At 35.8% G+C, this 27,038-nt stretch overlaps 2 protein-coding genes across 3 annotated transcripts; both read left to right on the top strand.

Moving 5' to 3' along the window:
• The first annotated feature begins 6,137 nt into the window (after positions 1 to 6,137).
• LOC117617405 (probable inorganic phosphate transporter 1-5) lies at positions 6,138 to 7,715 on the top strand. Its single transcript, XM_034346763.1, has one exon. It carries the CDS (start codon positions 6,138 to 6,140, stop codon positions 7,713 to 7,715), a length of 1,578 nt encoding a protein of 525 aa, XP_034202654.1.
• A 3,587-nt stretch (positions 7,716 to 11,302) lies between these two features.
• LOC117618892 (histone-lysine N-methyltransferase ATXR7) lies at positions 11,303 to 18,836 on the top strand. 2 transcript variants are annotated; one of them, XM_034348653.1, is made up of 16 exons: positions 11,303 to 11,903; positions 12,026 to 12,142; positions 12,752 to 13,057; positions 13,415 to 13,741; positions 13,817 to 14,116; positions 14,269 to 14,766; positions 14,867 to 15,287; positions 15,435 to 15,563; positions 15,678 to 16,099; positions 16,181 to 16,303; positions 16,450 to 16,530; positions 16,897 to 16,950; positions 17,041 to 17,192; positions 17,388 to 17,564; positions 17,945 to 18,086; positions 18,547 to 18,836. In XM_034348653.1, the coding sequence occupies exons 1-14, from the start codon at positions 11,499 to 11,501 to the stop codon at positions 17,407 to 17,409; spliced, it is 3,357 nt and encodes a 1,118-aa protein (XP_034204544.1). In that variant the 5' UTR covers positions 11,303 to 11,498; the 3' UTR covers positions 17,410 to 17,564; positions 17,945 to 18,086; positions 18,547 to 18,836. The 2 variants fall into 2 exon arrangements, with proteins under 2 accessions (XP_034204544.1, XP_034204543.1); XM_034348652.1 differs by having other exon boundaries at positions 11,304 to 11,903; positions 13,391 to 13,741.
• Positions 18,837 to 27,038: the final 8,202 nt, after the last annotated feature.

Here is a 27,038-nt window from a genome sequence, read left to right as displayed (position 1 = left end):
CTTGATAAATGTAGCAAGTTGTGTACGCAATGCATCAGTTTGCCCTAATGCCATGATCGGCTTAGTAATGGACAACATATTCTCTATCAGGTCGAGATGATATAGCCTCAGTAGTACCTCTACGAGTATTCTTCATATCTGAAAAACAATATTAAGTATAAACTCAGTAACGAATTCAATATACTACCATTGAAAACTGAAACTAATTCGGTATACTACCACTGAAAAATAGAAACAAATTCGATAAACTACCATTGAAAAACTGAAACGAATTTAGTAGACTACCACGGAAAAACTGAAACGATTTTAGTGGTAAACCACCAAAAGTTATGACTATTTTCGTAAGACCAGGTTCGAACTCATCCATCCATTTTCAACAAAATCACAACCATGAATACATCTATATACTCTAAAACACATCAAATTTATGAAGTATCACTCATAAACATAACATCACAAATAAAAATTGAAGGCTAACCTTGTGTTCTTCATGATCTGGGATTAGTGGCGTCATTCTTCACTAGAGTGGAGATACGGAGTTCTAATCTTGGTGTTTCAGAGCAAATGTGCAGCAAGAGCAATGGCCTTTTGGTGTCATTTGCAGATTTGATGGGGTTTAGATATACACACGTGATAGGTTTTTCAAATATTTAGGGGCCAAATGGATACACACGTGATATAACCCAAATTTTATTATTGAGTTATTTCAATCATAACTGATAGGAGGGGTGGGCATCGGAACCGAAGTACCGATCAACCAAACCAAATAGGACAAAAAAAAATTGAAAAAAACCTTGTTGACCAAAAAGTCAAAGCCAATTCAAAAAATCGAACCGAACCAGTTCTAAAGGTTCTCATTTCGATTCTATACCCCAACAAACCAAATCGAGCTGAACCAGACAGGCTAAATTAAATATATATATATATAATTTTAATATATATTTATATCCAATGCTATATTTTTAATCTAATAACTAATATTTACCCAAGCTCAATTTCAAAATATCTCTCTTTTCTAGCCCCAATATTTATTTTTGTATGAAATTGAATAATTTGTTAATTTTAAGCCAAAAAAAAAATTCATTTGAAATTTGTATAATAAAATAATAATAATAATATAGTTCAAAATCGAATGGGATTGGAACCAGACCGAAATCAGTTCAACTCGAATCGAATAGTTTTATAATTTTTTATTTTTATTTTTATAAAACTGGATCGAACTGAATAAGGTAAATAGTACCGGTTTCAATTCTAATTTGAGGCGAAAACGGGCCCGAACCGGACGGTGCCCACCCCTAACGGATGGGGTGTGAATATAAAAGTGCATGATAAGTTTAAGTTAGTGTGGGTAATTTAGGAAGAAATAATGGGTGTAGATAATAATTTTAAATTTCACTAAAATGTTTTGGGGTATAAAGATTATGTGAGGTCAAAAGAGCAAATTGAGAGATTCAAATAAAATCACTTTGAAAATTAAAATTAAAGAGGAAAGATGCTCTAGTCAAACAAGTTTTTTTTTATTTATATTTTTTTTTAAGGTCAAGAAATATTTTATTTATTGAGTTCTTGTAGGGGCTTTTTTCTTCCGGCAGCTTAAACGGGCTGGGCTGCCGTAAAGGGCAGATTGATGAAATTGTCCCATTTGTCTGAGTCCGAAGATCAAGCCCCAAGAATGCTTCGAAAGGACTGAGATGCCTTAGGAAACACCTTGGTTACCTTCACCAATGAAAATAACTACAGCTTACAGATGATTTCTTGAGGCTTATAGATAAATTTTTTAGCTTGGCATGACAGGCTTGTGGCATGGAAGCAAAATCAGCATGAGTTTAGCACCAAAGAGGAAAATATGGCTTCCTAGGGGAAATGGGAGTGTTTAAGGTGAGGAAGAAGAGGTTTGCAGGCTGATTTGACTGAGAAGAGAGAAAGAAAGAACAATGTTCTTCCGGCAGCTTGAAAAGCTTCTGACAGATGTGAAAGTGGTCTGCTAGAAGAGGAAAATGGAGAAGAAAGGTGAATAGTGCACGAAATTACTGGGTTTTTGCAGGTAAGAGAGAAAGCTTGCTCTCTGGATCTGAGTTTTTTTTGGTTGGGTAGAAGTGGCTCCTTTTATAGCCGCTGGAAGCCATCTTTTTCCAAGAAACCCTAATGGTTTCTATCCATTTTGACCAAGCTTTTCCTTCCTTTCTCCTCTCCTCCCTTGACTTTCCTTTCTTAGTGAAATTGCCTCTATCTATTTGCACGAAATCATGAATTTTGGGAGCTCAAGACCCCCTTTTCCCCCAGCTGTTCCAATAGGAGGCTCCATTCTTAGCTATTTTCCTTCTTCTTTCCTTCCTCCTTCCTTGGCCAAATCTAATGAAGGAAAGAAGTTAAGATACGTGCTGGTTCAAAGGGTGCTTCTGGCAGCTCGCAGGCTAATATTCATTGGTTCCTTGAATGTTTCTTGCTTGGAACTTACTCCCCCCATGTGCTAGAGCTTCCCAGCAACTTACACACATGGATATTTTGGCTTTCATCGTGGCTTTTGTTTTCAGCTAGGTGCTGGAGATTTTGCAGATATTTTCTTAAGTTGCTTGGGCCTTCTAGGACAATAGGTTGGTTTATCAAGTGAATAGGCTAACTTCATCAATTGTTGGGCTATTTTGGTCGAGTTAATGGACTATTTTGGTTGAAGTAATGAGATATTTTTCTCTCTTTGTGCTCATCCACATATTTGGGCCTGCGAAATGGGCTTGAGTTCCGGGGCTCCCAAGCAACCCTGGGACTTCCATTTCTCGGCCCATCAATGGGCCTCATGTCAACTTATTACTATCCATACCACAACCCACTGAAGCAAGCCCCGGGCATCTTGCGTGGCTTGGGCCCACTTAAGCTTGTAGCGTGGCGTGTTGCTTATTTGCTTGGCGTGTCATGTGTGCAAGCACATATGACGAACTTTCGCATACCCAAATCGAGTTTCTTCTCGGTAAGGTATCGCATTTGGCCGAGAATTTAATTGGCCCGAACCATGAATTTTTTGGACTTCAACAGTTCTCTATCCACGTATAAATTTGTAATTCTTAGTACTAAAAGAAGTCATTATATGTTCATTAAAAAATAGTTAGAGTCGCCTATAAAATCAGCCTTTCAAAATTTATTAAGTTCAACCTTTGATTTTTGGGATCCAAACAACAAGAGATCATATGAGAAAGTGATATGAATGGCATAAGTATAAGTATATGCCTTATTTATTGGTGCGTTGTCACATTGTTACTCTGTTTTTTAGTTGGTCACAAACTACGATGTTACTTGAATGTTCGAAACTTTGAAACCCAAAATAAAAAATTATTATTATAAAATGTTGCATGTTTATAGATATAAGCTAGTTGGGTTGGCTTATAGATTTAATCTCATCCAAGTATAATTCCCTAATATATTATCTTTGAATTATGCATATGATTATTCGGTTTTGAATATAATTGAGTGTTTTGGTCTAGGAGGTAGAAAAAATATATATATTTAGTATATGTTAAGTGTTTATTAGGGGGGAGTTTCAACTGAGAAACATCTTTTAAATAAGTTTATTCAATGTATGGAAAATTAAGAATTATAATAGTTTCAATACTTGCCAACTCTAGCTCCAGTGAACTGGGGTCTTGACTTGGAGATCAGTTTGGATCCCAATGACATTTTGATAGTGTGTGAGTGAGAAATCCCGCTTCTCATATAGTTTTTTTTTTTTTTTAATAAATTCGATTATCATATATTAATAAATGCAAAAAAAAAAATATAAGAATAATTCCGATATCATCCTCCTATTCCTAATAAGTACACACAAGTTTTGTATGTTAATCAAAGAAGAATGACGTTCACCCAAAAAAAAAAAATTTAAATAAAAGAAGAATGACAACAATATTTATTTGAGACCAATTAATTATGTATAATCTTCAATGAAATTATTAGACAAATCAGCCCAATTGAATGCAAAAGGTGCTTTTTGCACCGCAATTATCAATTTTGTTATTAAAGATGAACATGGGCAACAAAACACAAACTCAACCCACCAATCATTTTACATGGCAATAATGGAATAAATTAAGCTTAATTCGACAAGCAAGTCAAAATCAACTCTCTTGCTCTGTTTCTTGAAGTGTGTGGTACTCATCTGCTATCCGATCTAAGTACTTCTTCAGCCTTTGCTTCTCTGCTCTAACCTCACCCCTTTCAGCTCTAGCAGATTCAAGCTGATAATCCTGTTCCTTTTGACTTGATGAAGTAGATGCCATTGAATGATCAGGGTCCACCTTCATGTTACTCGTCGTTGATATCTGTTCAATTCAGCATGATAAGTTAGAAAAGTTCATATTGATGAGTGAACAGTACGTCGTAATATTCGAACTTAGAATCTCTTTTAGCATTGGAAAGAGAAGTATCATTAAACGAATAGTTAGTTGGTCTTTTTGAACTGAAGTGTTGCATTCAATAGACGGCATTCCTAATCAAATTAAAGGTTTAGCATAGACAAAAGCTTAGCTCATAGGAAGCCATGTAACAAGTCATGCAATCTTGTAGAGCCCACCATACATCGTATTTCATTACTCTAAATCGTCTATTTTGTAGATATTCATTCGAAAATCATCTCTGTAAAAAAATACTTGAATTTGATATCATTTGACCATGCAATTAAATTATTAAAATTTTAGTACTTTCTTGAAGCATCGTGTTTATTAATTTTGAAAAATACAATTAGATGTCTAAACAGTTTTCAATTTGTCTAATTTTTTGTAAGAATGATCTATGAATGAAGACCTAAAACATAGATAGTTTGGATCATTGGAAAAGAAATTGTAGAGTACCCTAAAGGGTGTTCCATAATAGAAAAGGACTATATATAAATTAAATGATTTATTCTTTTAAAATGGGGATGTGAGATTCTAATTGAATTCTTTTTAAACATTGAGAAAGAAGTAACACTAAGCTTAAAAAAGTTTGTGATGGTGATGCCAAAGAAATTTTTGACTTGAATACAAGGGGGAGTAATACGTGTGCTACCTGCAGGTACTTGGACGTTTACTAAGGACACTCATTAATTATATAATTTATATCTATATATGGCCACTCTCCATCATTCATGAGGGTCTCAACTGAGCCATATCTTCCTCTGCTCTGGATCCATTAGGGTCTTTTACACTGCGACTTCCAGAAGGTATTTCTCTATCTATCAAGGGGATGAATTTTTTTTTTTTCTTTTTTGAATATGATATAACACACAGATGCTAGAAGCTGTAACTGCTTATTAGTTATAGCCATGTAATGTAGGCATGTTGTTCACTTGTTTTTAATTGAACTACTTTTGCCGTTGATATTTAAAGATGGAAAATACTTACCTCCTTTCCTGGAAGTAGGAACTCCTACTTTCATGTCAATCATAGTTTGTCATGCGTGTAGAGATTTCTCATATTTTTGGCACGTATCAAAATGTGTTTTGCAAGAAGTAGGAGTGCCTTCTTCCATGAAAGCAGTTTCTTCTTTTGATATGTAAAGATACCGATGCTCTATTTTCTTTTTCTCTTCTATTTAATTGGGTACATATGAACAGTGTAATGGAGGTTTCCGGTAGGGAGTGAATGTGGAATATGCCATGTAACTACCATATTATGATTAATTTCCAAGGTTGTTATTAAGATTTTCTGATTGTGTAAATTAGTAAGGGGGTAGAGTGGGCATTTTCTATTACTTAATAGTAATACATATAGAAGGCAACCTTAAAATAACATGGAATGATTCTCCTTGCCTATCGCAACCGGTTACCGATCTATAGTACTTTGTTTGATGCAAACGACGTTATGAAAATGGTTAATAACATTTATCCATGCACTCAAGGACCAATCTTATAGTACTTGATATTTATATTTTGTCCATATTTAATATAGCACACGCCAAGCACTCCGTCAAGAAATATTTGTTTAGACATGTCTACTTTATCATGGCTACCGGCAACTACATAACTTTTTTTTTTTTTTTTTCAAGAAGGAAAATTGATATATTGTTTTTCTTCTTACTTTTGCTAACAAATATGTTTCTTTTTGCAAGGTACACACTTTCTGCAATTGCTAAGAGTACTGGAAATCAATTAGCAATATTTATAAGATTCATCCATGGCTAGAGATCAACAAGCGGTAGTGCTTAATGCACTTGATGTTGCCAAGACCCAGTGGTGCCATTTCACAGCAATTGTCATTGCCGGAATGGGATTTTTCACAGATGCCTATGATATCTTCTCCATCTCCTTCATCACCAAACTCCTTGGTCATGTATACTATACTGAGCAAGGTGCAAAAAAGCCTGGCACGTTGCCTCCCAATGTGTCTGCAGCCGTTAGCAGTGTTGCCCTATGCGGCACTTTAGCCGGACAACTCTGCTTTGGCTGGCTTGGTGATAAATTAGGCCGAAAGAAAGTTTATGGTATAACTCTCATGCTAATGGTGATCAGCTCCATTGCCTCAGGGCTCTCTTTTGGATCCACACCAAATGGTGCGATGGCAACGCTTTGTTTCTTTCGATTTTGGCTTGGTTTCGGCATTGGCGGTGACTATCCCCTTTCAGCTACAATCATGTCTGAGTATGCTAACAAAAAGACTCGTGGGGCTTTCATAGCGGCTGTTTTTGCCATGCAAGGATTTGGAATTTTGACGGCTGGGATTGTTTCTATAATTGTTTCAAGCGCATTTGATCATGCATACAAGGCTCCTCCTTACTCAGTTGATCCAAAAGCTTCTCTTGTTCCTGAAGCAGATTATGTTTGGCGCATCATTTTGATGTTTGGAGCCCTCCCTGCTGCTCTTACTTACTACTGGCGAAGTAAAACGCCTGAGACAGCTAGGTACACTGCCCTTGTTGAAAACAATGCAAAACAGGCAGCAGTAGACATGTCTAAAGTGTTACAAGTTAATCTTGAATCCGAAGAGGGCAACGTCGAGGAGAAAGTGATCGAGCAACAACATCCAGACAAAGCATCGTTTGGCTTGTTCACCAAGGAATTTGCACATCGGCACGGACTTCACTTGCTTGGTACCACCACTACTTGGTTCTTACTTGACATTGCCTACTACAGCCAAAATCTTTTCCAAAAGGATATATTCAGTGCAATTGGGTGGATTCCAGCAGCAGAAACCATGAACGCCATTGAAGAGCTCTATACAATTGCAAGGGCACAAACACTTATAGCGTTGTGCAGTCTTGTTCCGGGTTACTGGTTCACAGTGGCATTCATCGATCGTATTGGAAGGTTTCCAATCCAATTAATGGGTTTCTTTTTCATGACAGTATTCATGTTTGCCCTTGCAATTCCTTACCATCATTGGACATTGAAGCCTAACAGAATTGGGTTTGTGGTATTGTACTCACTCACATTTTTCTTCTCCAATTTTGGACCCAATGCCACCACCTTTGTTGTGCCAGCAGAAATCTTCCCTGCAAGGCTGAGGTCTACTTGTCACGGAATATCAGCGGCTGGGGGTAAGGCTGGAGCTATAGTGGGTGGCTTTGGGTTCTTATACGCTGCACAAAGCACAAACCCGGCAAAAACGGACCCTGGATACCCACCAGGTATTGGTGTGAAGAATTCTCTAATTATGCTTGGCACCATCAACTTCTTCGGCATGTTGTTTACTCTGTTATTGCCTGAATCAAAGGGAAAAACACTGGAGGAGTTGAGTGGTGAGAATGAGGAGTGAGACATGATAATGTAATTGAGTGCAATTTTAGAATGTTTAAAATTGGAAGGTTCAAATAAAGCTTTGCACAAGTTCAAATATTGGTTAATAGGCTTAAGTATCTAGATTGTTGTATAAGAGTTAAATAGCTTATGCTTATTTGTTGCTAAAGTCCATATCTATTGTACTACAGCTTTGTATTTATACTGGGAATAAAACATCAGACTTTCACATCTATTTTTTTCACATGGTATCAAAAGCCACACAGCTGATCCTTTACTGTTAACCTATTTTTCTTTCCTCAATAATCATGGGTGATGCAAAAAGAAAGTCTTATGTGCAGGATAGTTGAGCAAAGATTTTTTGCCTATCTAAATAGTTTTTTGCTACTTCTTTATCATCCCAGATCATTGATCAAAAGCTCCCAAGCTTAGAAGACCATTCTGATTTGTATAGCACTCGCATGAACACATGGTTCAGAGTTAATTCTAAAGGGATATGCTGATCACTAGATAACCAAAACGTTCAAAAGATGAAATATTCAAAAATTGCTAACAAATTCTCAACTTGCTCACAATCACTTAGCAGCATACACATAATGAACAATGTACAAAGGTACTGTACACCCTCATTCAGTAGAAATTCCAGAGTGGATATATCATCACACTATTGTTTCGATGGAACAAAAAAAAATTATAGAAAACACCAAAATAGCTTCTTTTTTAACCTCTCGTTAGAAATGCCACAATGAATCTTCCAACATCCACAACTATAGTTCTGATACTAACCATTCCTTTGCTTTGATTCATGCTCGAGCATATACGTGCAAACTCGATTTCATTAGAGCCATAAAAAAAGTTTCATGCTAACCTTCTGATACATAAAAGCAAGGTTTTGCAACTTCTAATATTTCATACTAAACCTAGTTGTTTGAAGAGTTAGAACAACAAATCAATTGAAAATTTTCAAGAAATATTGAAAACTAATTCTGTACCAAATATAAAGAAATGTGATCTGCATCATTTTGAAAGTATGATGAATATGCTCTTGAGTCCTGAGTCTAGAAATGATAGTAGTGAATCCTGAGTCTGGAAATGATAATAGTGAGTCCTGAGTCTAATAAATAATAATAGTGAGTCCTCTACTGATTGTGTGTGTGTGTGTGTGTGTGTGTGAGAGAGAGAGAGAGAGAGAGAGTATGCTCATGAAGGAAGTAGCAACCAGATTTTAACTTACAGTAGAATTTGCATACAAAGTACCCCAATGCTTCCAATTTGTGGCTTATGTATCTTATGTATCAAGTATACAAATTAGCAATTACGCTGAAAAGAAAGACCACTGTGGGGACTAGCTCGTCAACAAAGCTTCCAATATGCATACGCACATGACATACATTATCTAATGGTGCTGGCATGGATTGTTCTCGAACAACAGCCTACAATATATATATCCATGTTCTCGAACAACAGCCTACAATATATATATATATATATATATTAATATTGGGCAGACAGAGCCTGCAATATTATAAATCATGTTTCCCACTTTATTTTCATTTTTTTCAACAAAACTTAGCATAAATATGGACTTTCATTTGAGTTCAGTGAGAACATTACCAGCAATGTAAAAGCAATGTCATCATTCAACTTTGAAACAATTCTGACGTGAAAAAAAAATAGCTAAACCTAAAAGTTCTATACAACAAAGTAATGAAAAATTAGTTCAAATTTAAAAAATATAGTTTTTGCAAAAAATAAAAAAGCATAAACAAAAATTTCAGCCTGAATGGTCCGGGTTCCCTTTACCTTAATGATCTCTTCTTACAGAATAAGAACTTCAACTCCGCCTGCGTAAACTGGAAGGGACCTCAAATGTTTATCAAGGTCATCTTGCAGACAAATCTCAGCTTCTTCTAAACACTCTAATTCTATCACATTTGGGTGATTGATAAAATTATTAAATAATTGCAAATGTCTTGCAATTGAACAAAATGTCCAGTTTATAAGTGTGTCTTCAAATCTCTCACCTGTGCTGTTAAGCATATCAATCAATTCAAAGGACTCCAAAGACAAGCTTTCAATTGTGATATTTTATTTTATCCCATTAACATCTTGAAGAGGCAATTCCTCAATGTATTTGTAAAAAGATCTCGAAGTGTTTGAGGTTATAGCAAATAGTGCTTTAAAGAGTTGTAAATTTCATGTCTACCACTACAGACCTCAAAGATCCACAAATTCAGCCCCTCAAAACATGTGGATGCATTCGCGTTGGAAAATCTAGCAAATTCAACAGCGGAGGAGTTGATAGATAAAGTTCTTTGCATCTTTTAGACACCCTGCTGAAACGGGTAAGCTTACCCGTAACTGCAAATGCTCATCACATTCTTTCCTGCCATACTATCACATCACACACCGGTGAAAGTAAGGTAGGAAAGAATGTGACGAGCAAATCAGTCTAGAAGATTGCTAACTTTATCTAAACTCCTTCACCTTCACAAGCACTAGCCTAGCCATAACCCTAAGCCAATTACATCCATTTTTACAGTGAAAGACAAGAACTTTGGACACGTACCATTCAATTCCATGTACCCAAGAGACCTGGAGCTCGTATGTGGAAGTGAACAAGTACCAGTCATCTTCTTTGGTCCTGCAGATTTTGGAATTTGACGCGTTTCCAGGTTCCCCGCCCAAGCAGAACGCAGAGAACCACCTAATTTTGTTAATTTGGGAGTCTCCTATGCTTGGTGTTTGTTTGAGGGTTGGGTTGGATGGTTGCGTAGCATTAGCATATGACTGGAAAATGAGAATCACTCTATTGCTTAATGGGCTTCGTTCTTTTTCTGCATATTTGGCTGGCTTTTTAAAATTTTATATTTATATAACAAAAGCCCAATAAAGCCTTTCCTTTTTATATTGGTTGAAAGTTACTTTTTATCTCTGCTGTTTGTAGGATTTTCACGTTTATCTCTATATTTTTAATTTTGGCAATTTAAACCTATGTAGTTTGATATCCCTCACAAGTTAAGAGCGCGTCCAAATTTTTGTCAAATTTCATCACAAAGTAAGTACGTAGAGATAATATAAAAGGGTATTGTGGACGGAATTTTTGAGAAAATTAAGAGGAATTTGACAAAATTTGTAATGCGTTTTTAAATTACGAGGGACTATGAAAATTAAATACTAATTGAGTGTTAGTTAAATTGACCATGCCTTCAGTGTGCTCCCAAATGATCATAACTCATGGATTCAAGCTCACATGGTAAACCTTAAGTGAGTATTCCCATTCATTTCCTAACTTTGGAAATTTTTTATTTTTTATTATAAAAATAAATAAAATTACAGAGACCAACATGATAAAAATGGTATAATATAGGAGAACCACAACTGCTGATTGTTGGGGTGTGTGAGTTGTATTAGTTAGTTAGGTAAGGAGGGTATTAAAAGTCCAAATTGTTTAAAATAATCAGATAATTAAATGATACAAGTTGACACCAAACAACTCATATGGAATATTTATTCCCATCCAGAGTATAATACAGTTTACCAAACGAGCCATTTGCGTTTTTATTTTTATTTTTGCCGGCTTTTGCCCTTCTTGTTCTTTATTGGTACGCTCTGTCCTTATTTACTGTAAAATCCAATTCTCATCAGAATATCTGGATCCCTAATTTCCTCTCCATCACGCCTGCCGCCCCCGTTCCTCTCTCTCTCTCTCTCTCTCTCTCTGCTCTGTCTCTCATCTGATCAGATTTTACTGGTTCTTTTCGTTGTATGTGTTTGCTGGGTACTTTGATGTTTGGTATATATGCCTCAACCTTTTGTTGTGAGTGGATGGACTTATGTCAATGAACTCGGACAAATGTGCGGTCCGTACATTCAAGAGCAATTATATGAGGGTTTATCAACTGGGTTCTTGCCCGATGAGCTTCCTGTATACCCTTTGGTCAATGGCTCATTGATCAACCCAGTTCCATTGAAGTATTTCAAGCAGTTCCCTGATCATGTTGCTACTGGGTTTGCATATCTCTCTTTGGGCATCTCAACCACAGCAACCACACCCACAAATTCTTTCAACTCACCTCATGGAGGGGATTTGCCTATGTGTAGCACACCTGCACCAGCTCCTGTTTATCCTGATCCCCAGTTCAATTCCACTTTTCATGCCAACAACTACAGCAGTGTTAATCTTTCCAATCAGCCCATGCCAATGGTATTCATACTTATACTTTTCTGGTTGAGCATCTGTATTACACTGTAATCATGTGTAGTTTTCTAGATACTGTCTGATTATTGTTTTCTTGTTTTGTTTGTTTCTCTATGTATATATACCAGCCTAATGAAGAGTCTTGCTGGTTGTATGCCGATGGTGAAGGACAGAAACACGGCCCACATTCTCTCTTTGAATTATATTCGTGGCATCGGTACGGATATCTTCAGGATTCAGTAATGGTAAGATTTGAGATCTTCTTGTGATGATGGATATGTAAATTCTTATAAATAAATAAAATCCAATTGGGATTTTAGTATGATATCACATCTTTCAAGAATTGAGCTTGCTTGTTTAGAATGGATACTACCGTTTGTACATCATAATCAAAATGATTCCCATTTATGGTCGTTTAATTAAAACAAGTCAACTCAGATCTGGGACACAAATAGACTTTGTCAGCATCGAACTGATAAAAATAAGACATCAAACCTGAACAATGAGTGTGGTGCTTAATCGGAATTGTGATATTCAGTGTTAATTACCTTTTGTTGGAGGTGGACTCTCCTGAAATTTTGCATTTTCTGTAAAGCTCACTTTAAATCATTGGCTTATTGTGTGTATACTGCTTTTTATCTTGTTACCTTTTTGAGAGATTTGGGTCCAATCCACTACAATGTGTTTGAATATTACTTAGTGACGTGCTGGAAGGTTATGTGTCTAGAAGCATGGAGGATCTTTATTGAATTTGCTAGGTCTTTTATGTTTAATGTTGCATGGATTCGCTACTCTCTGCTGTCGCTGATGCTTACGAAGCTTCTGATTCTGCTATTAACTTTTTTTTCTCGCAGATATATCACGTCGAGAGTAAGTGTACGCCGTTCACACTATTATCTGTTGTAAATGCATGGAAAACTGATGGACCTGAAACCGTCACCAACTCTGATGCCAAAAGCAATGGGACTTCCTCTTTGGGAAGCTTTATAGCTGAAATTTCCGAGGGAGTTTCTAGTGAACTCCACCATGGGATTCTGAAAGCAGCTCGTAGAGTTGTATTTGATGAGATTATCAGCAATATAATTAACGAGTTTTTTACCACAAAAAAAGCTCAACGACTTAATCAGACTGTGAAGACTTGCTCGTCAGATAGCAAAACGGTAATGATTACAACTCCCAGAATAGACTATTAATTATGTTACTTTTAAAGCCTCTTTAGGAGTGCTTCTGAATGAAGTTGTTTCTTTTGATAGCACTTTTGTCGTTATGACTGTTGCTTAGTAGCACATAATTTCATTAAAAACCTACTTGCTTCCTTCAAATTCACCTGGAAACATTTCTTTGATCCTAAAACCACCTTTTGTTTATTTTACCAAACACTACAGAAGGTGCTTTGGTTATGTGAAAGTGCTTTAGGCCTGCCAAAATTACTCAGAAACACATTTTCTTTGCTTTGTGAGATAAATTATATATAAATATTTCTGTTTCAACAGTCTGAAATTTCTGGAGATTTGAAGGGCTGTGCTGCTTCTTTGTGCGAAGCTGCAGCTTCCTACTATGTTGCTGATGAGACATGTATAAATGAAGATTCCACAGAACCTCCACCAAGCACTAAATCTGTTGGAAGCATTGAAAACTTTTGGGGGTCGTATGCAGCTGTTTGTAGAATGCTTTTTGATTATTGCATGCAAGTCATGTGGAATGCTGTCTTCTATGATTCAGTGGCAGAGTATTCCTCTTCTTGGAGGAGGAGGAAACTTTGGTCTGGTTCTCCAGTATTGAGGACACCTCCTAGTGAAAGTGGTGATTATGCTGTGAAGATTGATAAATTACCTCATGAAACAGTACGTCTTTAACATGCTTTAGTTTCTTATTAAGATGTTATGTTATATTTTGTAATGTTCCATTTGGTCATGCAGTTACCACCCTGGGAAAAAAATGATGCTTGTGATGATGATCGCCCACCTGGTTTTGAACTCTTGGAAAAGGAATTAGTTGATCCTGCACAGCCATCAAGCATCGCGTCATTAGTTCTTGTGGAAGGAAAGTCATCTAAACAGATAAGCCCCTCATATGAAGACATGAGATGCATCGTAGAATATGTAGAAACAGAGCTCCAGTTGTCTGCAAAGAATGCTATGACTGAGTATGTTGGATCTTTTCTGGATTCGGAAGTCAGGAAACTAGTTAATTTGTCTAAGGGAGAAAATTTAATGAAGGTGATCTTGAGAATTGATTTCTCCCCCCTCCTTTTTTTTCTCTGTAACATTAAACTGATAGTGGACAATTAGTAATTCATGTCTGCACTAGCTCATCTTGTATCCTATTTATGATCATTCAGTATGTTGGAGTAACATGGTTGTTGCTGCAGGCCAATGTTGACTCTGCTGTTCAGTGTCCCCTAAGGAGCACTGATGGATCTTCAGACACATGTGATGAATTGGGGATTTCAAGTAAAATGTCTGCAGAAATGATTCTATCTAATGTATCCCCCGAAACTGCATCACAAGTAGCAAAACCTTTTGATTGTTCTGTACGTGAAAATCGGATGTCTAATTTGTTGGAAAATGCTTTTAAGGAATTATGTTCACATGTAGATGATATGGTTGTTGACCAAGAAATAAATGAGCCATTACCCCCTGGTCTCGTAGACAAAGCTAAAGCTGTTATTTCGTCACAAACTTGCAAATTCCGACCTTCAAGGTCGGATGAATGTATTCCTAAGATTGGAGAATATATTGCTACAGCAATGTGCCGGAAGAAACTTCATGATTCTGTCATTAATGAATGGAAATCATCATTTATTGATTGTGTTCTTCATCAGTTTCTTGCATCATGGCGTACTTCAAAGAAGACCCATGCTCATAAGGTATGGTGCTCGTGCCCCCCCTCTCTCTCTCTCTCTCTGGATTTAGGATAACTAGAGTTCCCTGACATTTCAGTTGATATTCACTTCTTTTTTCTTCCAGGAAAGAGCATGCAAGACAAATAAAAACCATAAACTTGAGGAAGAATTGAAGCATTGTGACAACTCTGGCACTGCAAAGGTTTCTCCAATCATTGGTAAATATACATATCACCGAAAGAAGTTGTTTCTGAAAAAGTCAGGATCTTCTCGGTCTGTAACCTTAGATGGCAAAGAGTTAAAGAATGAAATAGTGGAAAAGTCTAAGAATCTACATGTTTCTGGAGATATGCCCGAGACCACAGAATTCAAAAATGCTACTGTGATTCCTAAGAAGAAGAGAAGACAAAGCAAATCCCAAACCGAATTATCTGTTGGCGCCACGTCTTTGCAAGCCATTGCTAAAGGGTGTGCATCCACAGATAAGAAAGAAGCTAAGAGTTCTAGTAGTCGGAAACTATTGAAGGTTTCCCATGCAGTTAAAAGTATGCCAATTCCCACATTGATTGACATAGTTTCCTTTTCCTTTTCTTTTTCTTTTTTGCTTCAATCTTGTATTCTGCCTGTGCACTTGGTTTATCACTCAGAATGGAATGCATCTAATGATAGGGGGTATGGACTGTTTTATCCAGGTAGTGAGCCCATGGAATGCACTCCTAAACCTAGTAAAAAGATGGCTTCGGCTCATGGAGCCAACCACCGCGATGTTCAGAAAGTTGTAAATAGCAATGGTCCTGATTTTGGGCTTAAACGAGAGCCTTGTAAGTACTTTTCATTCATTCACTCATGCATTAAGTTTTTCTTTAAATATTATTTTGTAATTTGACACTTCATTCTGTTGTTTCATTTTCGGTATTTTGCTGTTCTTCATACAGCAACTAAGGCATCAAAGCTGAAAAGGGAGTGTGTAATGGATGATTTGAAATTGGCACGTCCCAAGAAGGTCCTGAAAGTAACCAATGGGACTCCTAAGCAAGCACCATGTAAGCCAATTCCAGTAAGAAAGATGCAGTCCAGTAAATCCAGGAAACTAAATCCTTGCCCTAAATCTTGTGGATGTGCCCGCGTTTCAATTAATGGCTGGGAATGGCATAGATGGTCACTAAATGCAAGTCCTGTTGAAAGAGCCCGTGTTAGGGGAGTTAAATATGTTAATGCTGAGCATCGAGGTTCTGATATTAATACATCACAGTTGTCAAATGGAAAGGGTCTTTCTGCAAGAACTAATAGGGTGAAGATGCGCAATCTTGCTGCTGCTGCTGAGGGTGCTGACCTTATGAAAGCTACTCAATTAAAGGTGATTTTTGAATAAAACCTTGTCTGCGAATATATTTAAATTCCCTTTTGAACATTACATTAATATACTATTACATGGTAGGCAAGGAAAAAGCTTCTACGCTTCCAGCGGAGCAAGATACATGATTGGGGTCTTGTTGCATTGGAGCCAATTGAGGCAGAAGACTTTGTTATTGAATACGTTGGAGAACTGATTCGTCCCCGGGTATGTTTTACTATACTCTTGTTGCTTTATCACTCGAATGATTGTGTGGTTGTGTGTGCATGTGTTTGTTTTTGTTTTTGTTTTTGGTTGGGGAGGAAGTGCCTCTTTTCTATTTCTATTCATTACTTAGTATTCTGACTTTGCAGATATCTGATATACGTGAGCGTCATTATGAGAAGATGGGAATTGGCAGCAGTTATCTCTTTAGGCTTGATGATGGTTATGTGGTTAGTAAACCAACACTATGATGAATTTAGTTTTGATGATGCTTTGTTCTTGTCTTATATTTGATTTATCTTTTCTATTTAGGCCCTTATTTTAGAAATTTGTAATATTTGCACAGAAACCTTTTACCTGTAGTATTTCTCTTATTTAATACTTTATAGACTAGTCTCTGGTCGGCAACATTTGGCTGCTTTGTTCCATTTTCTATAGCACGGAACTTGGTGTTTTCTTCCAGATTCACTAATAATACATAATTCTTTGGTTCCCATGCATGGATGGATCTTTTACTCCTTTTTCTGCTGTTGTGCACAACTAAAGTAAAGTTGATATTTTTAGTGGCTAATATTTTCTTTCTGAAATATGTGTAGGTCGATGCTACAAAACGCGGAGGGGTTGCTAGATTTATAAACCATTCTTGTGAGGTAGCTATATTAGATTATAATGCAAATGTGTTGTATCTCGTTCAGTTATATTGATTTTGGACCTCATAATATGAATTAATTGTGTTGCAGCCTAACTGCTACACCAAGGTTATCAGTGTTGAGGGTCAAAAACGAATTTTCATTTACGCAAAACGGCATATAGCTGTGGGTGAAGAAATTACGTACAATTACAAGTTCCCTTTGGAGGAGAAAAAGATTCCTTGCAACTGTGGTTCGAAAAAGTAAGTCGTTGGCATTCATGCATGCTCAGGATGTTGTGGTGTTATTCATGATTTTACTTTATGTTTATACGAAGGAAGAAGTTACTCTTTCATTATATCATCATAAAGTCTATTTACAAAAGGCAGGCTGCTTCAGAGAGCCTGGACAACAACTTATGATTATGTATGCTACTAATATTGATATCTTTTATTCAGGTGCCGTGGATCATTGAATTAGGAAGTGATTTGAGTTGCCCTATACACAATTTTTTGAAGAAATGGAGTTTTGTAGTTGGATTCATGGTCAGGTGATATTATCATTCAAGGTTTTCGCAGCCCATTCATTGAGTTAGGTGTTACATGTCGTTGGGGTTGAAGTATACTATCCCAGAGGTATGGTTTTGTTTTTCTCAATTGTTAATTCCTTGTCCGTCATTACGGCTCTTGTCATGCATAAAGTGCTGCTGCACTAAGTTTCGGTTTTCTGGCTCTCATCTTTTGTGGTCTTATTACATCTGCAATTCATTCATTTTATTTCTCTCCCTTGTTTGGTGTGTATCTGTACATGTGGAGCATGTAATGTACTTCAGGATTGTTCAATAACTACTGATAATATGGTCCTTAAGAAGTTCAAGGCTGTAGGAGGGTATTTTAAATTTTCATCTTTGTTGGCAGTCTGCATTCAACATGCCATTATATTGGTTTAATGCTTGTAATTAGAGATTATTAATGAATGTGTTCACTAAAGGTTACTTAATCTTGTGTTGGTGCAGTTTTGTATGCTTGGAGCTGGGATGGTTCTTTCTAGATACAGAACATACCCCTTGGCATGATGTTTGAATCTTAGCTGGATACTGTACATAACAAGACAGATGAGTCACGGCAGAGCCCTTTGGGTGGGGTTAGCAATCAATTGTATGTTTCTGAATCACAAAACTATTCAAATAAAGCTGAACAGTCTATGTTATCAGTTTTTAAATACTGTTTTGTGTATATATAACTTGATTGTACGTACTGTAATGTAAACAAGGTTTTGGTTCAAAATTTTGTGGAAAGTCACTGTATTTACATAAAAGATTTCTCACTTGTCAATTTGTTTTTGTTTTTGTTTTGTTGGGGGGAATAATGTTCATAAGTTTAAGAAACTGAATATATATCAGGGTTCATGCCTATTTGGGTTTTAATCAAATTTGGTTTACTGTGCCACAAGCATTGACAACTTTTAATGGGACGAAGTACCAAGTTAGTTCTACCAAGATTTTGACAATCATTTTGCTGCCAAAAATAGAGAATTTCCAATGTGACTTGTACAAGTCTTTTGTTACGGATGAAGCATGGGTAGCAGGAAATTGATGCAAGTCTGATATTCTTTCAGGTTATGAATCACTGTTGACATCAAAGATTGGATGGATGATGTGAACATCGTGACCACCATTACACACATTGAGAGAGTTTTGCCTGCTTGTCAAAGATTTTCTGACCCATGTGCATTCTTGTAGATTTCTCTATGTTGCAGATGAGTTTCTCCCCTTTAGAAACTGTAAATTAGTTAGTTAAATGTTTTCCTGCTTACATAACAAATTTTGGAACATCAAAACTCTTGTATAAACATGCATTATTTTAATTTCATTCAATTAATAACAAGTTTAATCATCTTTACTGGCTCGAATGCTTATGTGGGTAGTTTAGAGTTAATGGTATAAACCTACTTTTGCATTCAAGGAATGTGAAGCATAATTCCATTATGTTGCCCTAATGTTTATTAGGATAAGCTATCCATCGTTTGATGCATGAGATTTGTATCTAGTTTCACCTTATTTGGACTCGAGTACCTTTTGTTGCATGGATTTCAACCTATTTACAAGGTGCTAAACATAAATTTTGAGCAGCCGTGTTACGTTCGGGATTGATCTCGAGCAGCTTTGTAAAGGTTTTGCTTTGTTGGATTATCTTCCAACAGTCAAATTGTTATTTGGGTTCCTAATCAAAATTGATTATAAAAAAAAGTTTGCTTGTGTTGTATTATTACTCTTCTGGGATGTAGCTTCTATGATCTTGTAAGGGTTGCAGAATGGAGAAGTTTTCTTAGAAACTTTGGAAAGGTGGCCATATCGCACTTTTAGTTGCTGGGTAATTTTAGTTGCAACTGTTGGCTTTGAAATTTTTGTAAATTTTTTTGAATACAATGGTTGCATGGTAATTTTTGTTGCAAAAGGTGGTAATTTTAAAGCTTGAGAGTGAAATTGTTCCACATTGTCATCAGTAATAAGCTGGCTAATTGGTTTGCAATTGCCTTTTTTAACCAATAATTAAGAGACCAAAGTGCGGTTGCTTCATATGTGATGTGCTATCTTTTATAAATTTATGCATGAATTGTCCCTCCCTTAATATTTTTTGCTTTCATTTGGTTTTATTTGTTTTATGGTTGCAGGAGTAGGATCGATTTAAGATAACAAACCACTTTTGCTGCTGGGGCGGATGCCATTTTGGCCCTCTGGTATGTATCTTCTTTTTCATGTGTTGTCTTCTCTTGGTTTTCAGCACCAATCAATCATCTTGGCTTCTTAGCCTTTAGAGCCAGCGGAGTACAAATTGGTAATTGTCCTATATGGTTTAACGTAATAATAAAATTTGATGAAATGTTTAACAAATCACTTTATTAGAATCATAAACTTGTTGCAAACATAATATCAGTTAACAACACTTTTGGTCAGTAATTGAAGGGTTAGCTCACATTTCAATGGGTCCATGCCTCTTCAATTTGGTTAATTTGATCCATGTGGTTTAATCCGTTAACAATCAAATTCCTCTCAAATGGGCTTTAAGTTTACGCGGTAAATTACACATTTGGTTCCTTCAAGGGAGAATGACACTTACGAGCTCCTGCGCGTACGAAAGACCAAGATTTGTTGACCAAGATTTGTCAATGGATTCCAGGAAAAGAAAAAAGAAAAAAAGAAAAAGAAAAAAAAAGAGAAGATTGTTAACGGATTATAAAACATGGAAATCAAATTGGCCAAATTTAAAGCGTAAGGACCAAAATTGAAATTCTAGCTAAACAGAAAAAGGACCAAAAATGCCTTCGATCCTTAAATCAAACAGTTGGTGCGTGTGGCATCTTCTTGGCGCCTAGCTGGTCAAAGTGGGGGAATAATGTAAGTTGGTGTACTCTTACGCAAAGTTGAGTTTCAAGTTATTATGCGTGACTGCTATTTTGTCATTTTGGATCGAGTTGTCAGACTGCCGGTGTAATGCGGACAACATGGTTCAAGTAATCGTATATGAGATAAGCAGACACGAGTTAGATAAGTTGGCTAGGACAGTTAACCCGTCTCCTCGCATCAAGTTCGAATTCCCTCCTTGTATAGTTGATTAATACTTAGACTATTGCTCGTATTTGAAAAAAACATATGTATAAGAAAAAAATTTAGCAAATGAAAGCAAAAAAAGAGTAAATGATTCTTTTATTGTAGTCTAAATAAAAAATTACGGTTACTTCACAAGTGTATATGGGTTTTTACGTTACCAACAGTGTGTCCTTTTTGTTTACGGATACTAGTGAATTCAAATAGTTTTGGTCAATGGTTATGACAAAAAGGTCAATGCGGTCAAAAAGCTCAAGGTTGTACTTGATGCTTTCATGTTGGTTTGGCTTTGCTTTGCTTCTACGTGTTCGCATTTTAAAGCGTGTCCACTGAGTATTTTCAGTTTCACCATCGTTGTGTCACTACTAGTCTTACTAATGTCATTGAGGCTATTATTCATGTATCTATTAATTATTAAGGTCGTGTTTGGTGATCATTATTAGATTGGATTGGAAATGATAAGTATTATTCGTAACACTATGTATCCTACGGAACCGATGCCTTGGGTATTGGGTCTAAGGTAAAGGAATTGAAGCAGTTGGATTATGTATTCCACCTTCTTCGTAGGGTAAATCATCCTACAAAAATGCACATGATGCCTATGTTTTAGTGACTCAGATTGGATTGGGTTATGAGGTAGAATTGGATTACATCGGATTAGAAATTATAACACTAATCCAATGATGTGTTTGGCACTACACATGATTTAAGGGGTTGGATTAATTGAAATGTGCTATTACATGGCTTAATAGGATTAGATGTAATCCAATCCAATTTAGTTCCAATCTTTTGGTAGGATTCATAATCCTACTACATTTGGCTCTAGTAGAATTAGACATAATCCAATCCATGTTGTTTTTAGACCATCAAAAATTTAACTAGGATTATAAATTCAACTCGCCAAACGGGCCTAATGGGATGATCTTTTACCCTCTCTAAAATGAACGTATCTTAGATTCATGACTTAATAATTATGTTGTCTACTCGTATTATAACATGTAAATTAGTAATATCATATGGCATTGAGACTGTTATATTCAAAAATTTCTCAAAGCAAGGCATTTATATATCACTACGTTTATTATAGTATAGATTCTATATTGTACGTATATCTATACAGTATGTCAAGACCATGTGATATATACTCATGGTACGTCAAAAATCAACACAATTTCCGAAGAATTTGTTGTTTCAATTACTTGAATGAATAGCAACTCCGCCTGTGTCTTAAAATGTGTATTTAGGCACAGCCGGTCCCAAGCCCGGATAAAGGAGGAGGGCTATCGTAAAGATGCAATGCGTAAGAGTTTCGGGTCTGGTCTTGTTGTCTCGTGTGAATATTATAGTTCTCTCACATGCTGGTTACTTGCCAGGGGCTTTTTGTTTTGGGCTTAATAACTTGCTAGTCCTTGTGTATTATCAGTTCACAAATTTAATTCATGTCTTTTCAATTTAGTGAATTTGCCTACGCATTTGTTTCCACAAGCTAATGTACTACATTTCGTCTGGTTGGCATTGGAGAAGGCACTATGTGTGGCTAGGTTCTATTTATGGGTAGATGTTTGGTGGCGAGGACGAGACAAAATTGGGGTTGAGTTCAGTCTAGTCCAGTCCAATCTAGTTCGACAAAGTTCCATTCTTGGAGAGGAGATTTGTTGTCCCTTTCAATTCTCACAAAATGAAAAATCTTTCAACCATAGTTTTATTGAATCTTGTGAGTTATCCAATTCAGTCCTAGGCACCAAATGTGGCCACTAAGAAATTCCAAGCATGAAGTGCTTATAAATTCTATTCCTTTATTTGGTATGTTTAATTAGTGATGGGAGTAATATAGTATTAAAAAAAACCTAGTAAACCATAACTATAAGAGGTGCATACCTAAGAAAGAAATTCCCCCAATAGAGTATGGAATATTCATGTTACATGAACCACATTTTCAAGAATGTATTTAAAATTATGAAATTTTGTATCTTCAAGTGAGAGTGTTATTAAAGAGTGGTAAGTCTCTTAAGTGTATTATCATCTAATGAGCTTGGGGAGCTCTTATATTATGTACAACCCATTTTTTCAGAATCCAAGTTATTTGGAGTTGGTCTTACCGTTTTGACAAATTTATAATAAAACTCATTTTTTGCATTGATTTTATATATAAAAGCTATAAATTGAATTTAAAAAAAAAACCAAAAAGGACTAATTGGTGTGTGAAATACCATTAGTATCCCTAAATTATGATTTTTATGAAGGAAAAAAAAACACTTCGATGGTTGTGTTGTAATTTTTAGGTTTTTCAAGACTTGTATGGTATATTTGGTCCATTTGAAAAGTCAAACTGGATTAATTCCTAAAGGTTTGAGTATTGTAGAGCTTTTCTATATTTTGGGCCCTATTTATAGGCTGACATGTGAAAAGCTCTACTACTTCTCCCGTACTCTAAAAATAAATGCATTTCAAATATTTCTTTTAGGCTAAGTTTAGCTAATAACTAGTAAACTCACTAGTGCAATCCATTATACTGCAAGACAAATTCCTAAATTTTAAAAGAAATTTGTGACCAAATGGTGTTAGCTTTTTATTTCAAAGTCAACATCATGCCATACTTGTGTGAAAATAAAATGGTTTAGAGGTTAGGATATCAAATATTGCACCAAGTAATATCTTCTCATTCCCTAACCAAAGATGCCATCGAGACTTTGCATTATAGCTCCTCAAGCATGAAGCCTTCAACAAAATCTAGTACACGAAAGAGAGTGTGACATGAGAAAGATTGAAGCGGAGGAAAAAAAAATTGTGCTAGCATTTTTCTTTTTCTAGGTAGACATGGAACAATTGTTTACGACTTGTACAACATAAGATATTGTATGTAATGTAATGTTGAAATATTAGTTCGTTTCACATGTGATATTGTAAGATATGTTTTATATAAGTCTTTTTAGTTTTACTCTAGTAATTTTTTTAAATTTATTTATTTACTTTATTGTATTTGTGAATGTCTTGTAACACTTTTGTGTCACCAATCAGCAAAAACAATATTGATTGCTACTAGGCTTGGTCTCTTTAGGAAGAAGATAGCTAAAATCCTTGTAATTTCCTTATATTTAAAGTAATGTTGAAATTTTAACTCCGAACCTCGTTGAACAAGTAGGGTGCCATTTTTAGTTAATTACCCTTTTTTTTAAAAAAAAAAAAATTTCATATGAACATTTTAAAACAGTACAATTGAAGACATCAACAAGACATCTAAAATACAAATCCCAAGAGGGCAACATACTAGCATGCTAAAATCAAAACTAACACGGACAAAAACCGCACTAAAATTACTAGCCCACATCACCACAATTAACCATAAGCCCAAATAAAGCCCACAAACCCAACATAACTGAACCCTAAAACAATCAATGAGCCTAGACGAACCTTATCACCACCACCTAAAGAAGCGCCGTCGCGGCCACATCCAGCACCGCATCCGTAACAAATTTGGAGAAAATATAATTTCCAACAATCTACCTGTGCATAAGAGTGAACAAATAAATGAAAAACAACCACCTTGCCAAAGAACAATTGAGTGATTTGCAGCAACCTGCGTCAAAGACGATGTAGAATTAAATTTAGAGAACATGAGCAGTAATAGGGACTGTGTTTTGAGAGCAAGATTTGATTGAGAACATAAACTAAAAGTGGTGATGGGGAACTTCAATCGAACCATGTCTAAGAAGAAACCACCACAAGGGACTTTTTATTCAAAACGCCCCACTTTGCACTAACATAAAAGGAAAAGACGAGAAGAGAAGGGGGGAGGAGGGGCAGTAACGCTTCTTCCTCCTCCCCCTCTGAAGTTTTCCTTTAAAACTCACAGAAGGAGAGAGCGACTAGGATTTTAAGAAAAGACAAATGTTAATTACTTACAAGGAAGATTTTATTGGCACCTAATTATTTGCTCTTTGCACTCCATACTAATTTTAAACATGAATAATCTATTAACCCTTGTACATAATTACAGTTAAGGACAAAAAGACGTTTAAAATAAAAATTAAATTTGCTCACTACACCCCACATATGTTCCTGCAACTCTAGTTAGACTTTTTCCTCAAACCATCATGTTCCTACAACCCTAACGAAGTTTATACGCTTATATTGGTGAAAAATATCTTGTATTTATTCATGAAGGGTGAGATTGAAGTTATAGAGTGGCTTTGAATGAGGTATGAGTTTATTTTTTGGCCTTTTTCAAGTTTAGGATTTCATGATGGTCAAAAGTTTTGTTCAGCACACTAGTACCGAACGCGATAGGTAAATTTAGTGGGATGCCACCGAAACATTCCACCTATTTTGGTTGTGTTTGACCGCCGTCAACTTAACATGTAGTGGAGATCCACCATAACATAGAACGGTGTTCGGTGATGTATTACCGAATTTTTACCTATAATTCAGTGGCAACAAACCGAAATATATTTATTTTTTCTGTAACTCATTTTCGATCACAAATTTAATGTAAGCTATTTTGACCTTACTCCCATTGAAAGAACAAAAACAATGTGACGCCCCTAAATAAATGACACATCATCCAATGTGATGGTCATATCACCAAAAGGCATGTGAAAGATGTTCGTTTCAAGATGCCACCTCTCAACAAAGGTAGATACAACAATCTTATCTGCATTCCGATAATAACACCTAATAAGTTGCTCTAATCCAGACCTTTGAATGTACTATTTGAATATACCATTTTTTGGATTAGCCCACCAATTCCACTAACGAAGGGTAGATGTCTTCGACATGCACCTAAGGTGCTCATGTTCCTAGTAAAAAAACAATATTAAGTACAAACTCAATAACGAATTCGGTAGATGATCACTGGAACAAGAAACGAATTCATTGAAATAAGAAACGAACTCCGTAGACTACCACTGAAAAATGGAAACAAATTCGGTGAACTGCCACCAAAAAACTGAAATAGGTATTTGGTGGATAGCCATTGAAAAATGAAAACAAATTCGGTGGATTACCACTGAAGAAGATAACAATTCGATGGGGTTTACACAGGTAAGTTAAGAAATAAGGTTCATGAGGGCAATCTATGAAGAAAAATGAGGTATAGTGAGTAATTTTAAATTTTACTAAAATTCAGTAGGGTGTAAAGAGAATGTGGGGTGCAAAGAGCAAATTTGGGTGTGCCAGGAAAATCACCCTTAATATTTATTTAAGTTTAAATCTTTCTTGTATCTATTGTCACGTCTCTTATATTAATGCATGTGAGATTTGAAAATTACATGTAGAATAGTTAACAAATGCCTAGGGGGAGGGTGAATAAGTCAATTTAAAACTATAATCAACAAAATCAAATAAAGTGCTGTAGCAGGTTTGATATGGTGTATCAATTCTTGAACGTGCAGAGCATAAAATTAAAGGGAACATATTTATTCACAAGACTCCTCAATCCAAAACAAATCCACTATAGAACGATGATTACAAGATGTACACACACTTATCCCAGGTACATTCTAGATAATGTTTACCAACTTCTTCGTAACTCAACTTCTATTACGGGATGATCTTACGCCACTCTTTATGTTGAATATAATACTAGTCACAATTGCTTCAAGCTTGCCCGAATTCTTCTAACTCTCCTTATGTTGAATTCGATACTAGTCGCCAAGGGCGGAGCCAATGAAGGCTCACAGTGGTCAAGTGACCCTTCTCATGTTTCATATTTGATCCTTTTACATGTTTGTATTTGATTTTTTTTATATAGTATTTCTAAAATTTGACCACTCTCACTATCTTATCTTTTGAAAACACTACGAAAGTATAAAGTTGAGTGATAGAAGATGAAAACTTTGGTCTCACATCACTAACTTGTGCTACTTACCTTTCTAATTATTTTTTTATTTGTAATAACTTAATAATTATTAATGTAATTACCTAAAACTAAAAGCTAACATAATCTTACCCCCAAAAAAAAATTACTCAGACAATTCAAATTGAAGATCAACAACCCTTGTAAATATTTGGAATGATAAATAAATTAATACAAAGGATTTTATTATTAGATTTTTTTTTTTTTGTTTTCTGTTTTTGGTTTCATTTGATGTTGACCCCTTTTGATAAATTTTTTGGCTCCGCTATTGCTAGTCGATTCAAACTCGCCGGAGAAAACCACCACAACAGTCTTGGTGCACTCAATCGTATGAATCACCGATCTATGCAATATGAATGAAAAAGTGTTTGATAAATCGCCAAGTGAAGATGAAAAACTTGATGATTTATCTGAAATAAAAACTCAACTTTCAAAAGTTTATGGACTAATGATCGTGAAAGCTCAATCAATAAAGGAGACAAAAGTCTAGTTTTATAGGTTTTTTGCTTCACCAAAAAACATAACACACGTTCAAAATAGATTTTGAATTTGCAAGACGTGAAAGTAATCACAATGATACTTTCTTATGCTAAAGACGATAACACATGAGGCCCAAAACAATAAAAGAGGAAAATTCCAATCAAAATC

Source organism: Prunus dulcis, chromosome 2 (assembly GCF_902201215.1).
Source record: "Prunus dulcis chromosome 2, ALMONDv2, whole genome shotgun sequence".
NCBI lineage: Eukaryota > Viridiplantae > Streptophyta > Magnoliopsida > Rosales > Rosaceae > Prunus > Prunus dulcis.
The sequence above is the reverse complement of the archived record's forward strand: the minus strand, read 5'-3'. Positions and strand labels throughout refer to the sequence as shown.

What these genes read in the sequence shown, in the direction of transcription:
- LOC117618892 (XM_034348652.1), top strand. Translation starts at nt 11,499, where the DNA reads ATGCCTCAACCTTTTGTTGTGAGTGGATGGACTTATGTCAATGAACTC. An exon ending in CCAATCAGCCCATGCCAATG is followed by an intron (nt 11,904 to 12,025) that starts GTATTCATACTT and finishes TATATATACCAG; the next exon opens with CCTAATGAAGAGTCTTGCTG. An exon ending in AGAAGACCCATGCTCATAAG is followed by an intron (nt 14,767 to 14,866) that starts GTATGGTGCTCG and finishes TTTTTCTTCCAG; the next exon opens with GAAAGAGCATGCAAGACAAA.
- LOC117617405 (XM_034346763.1), top strand. Translation starts at nt 6,138, where the DNA reads ATGGCTAGAGATCAACAAGCGGTAGTGCTTAATGCACTTGATGTTGCC.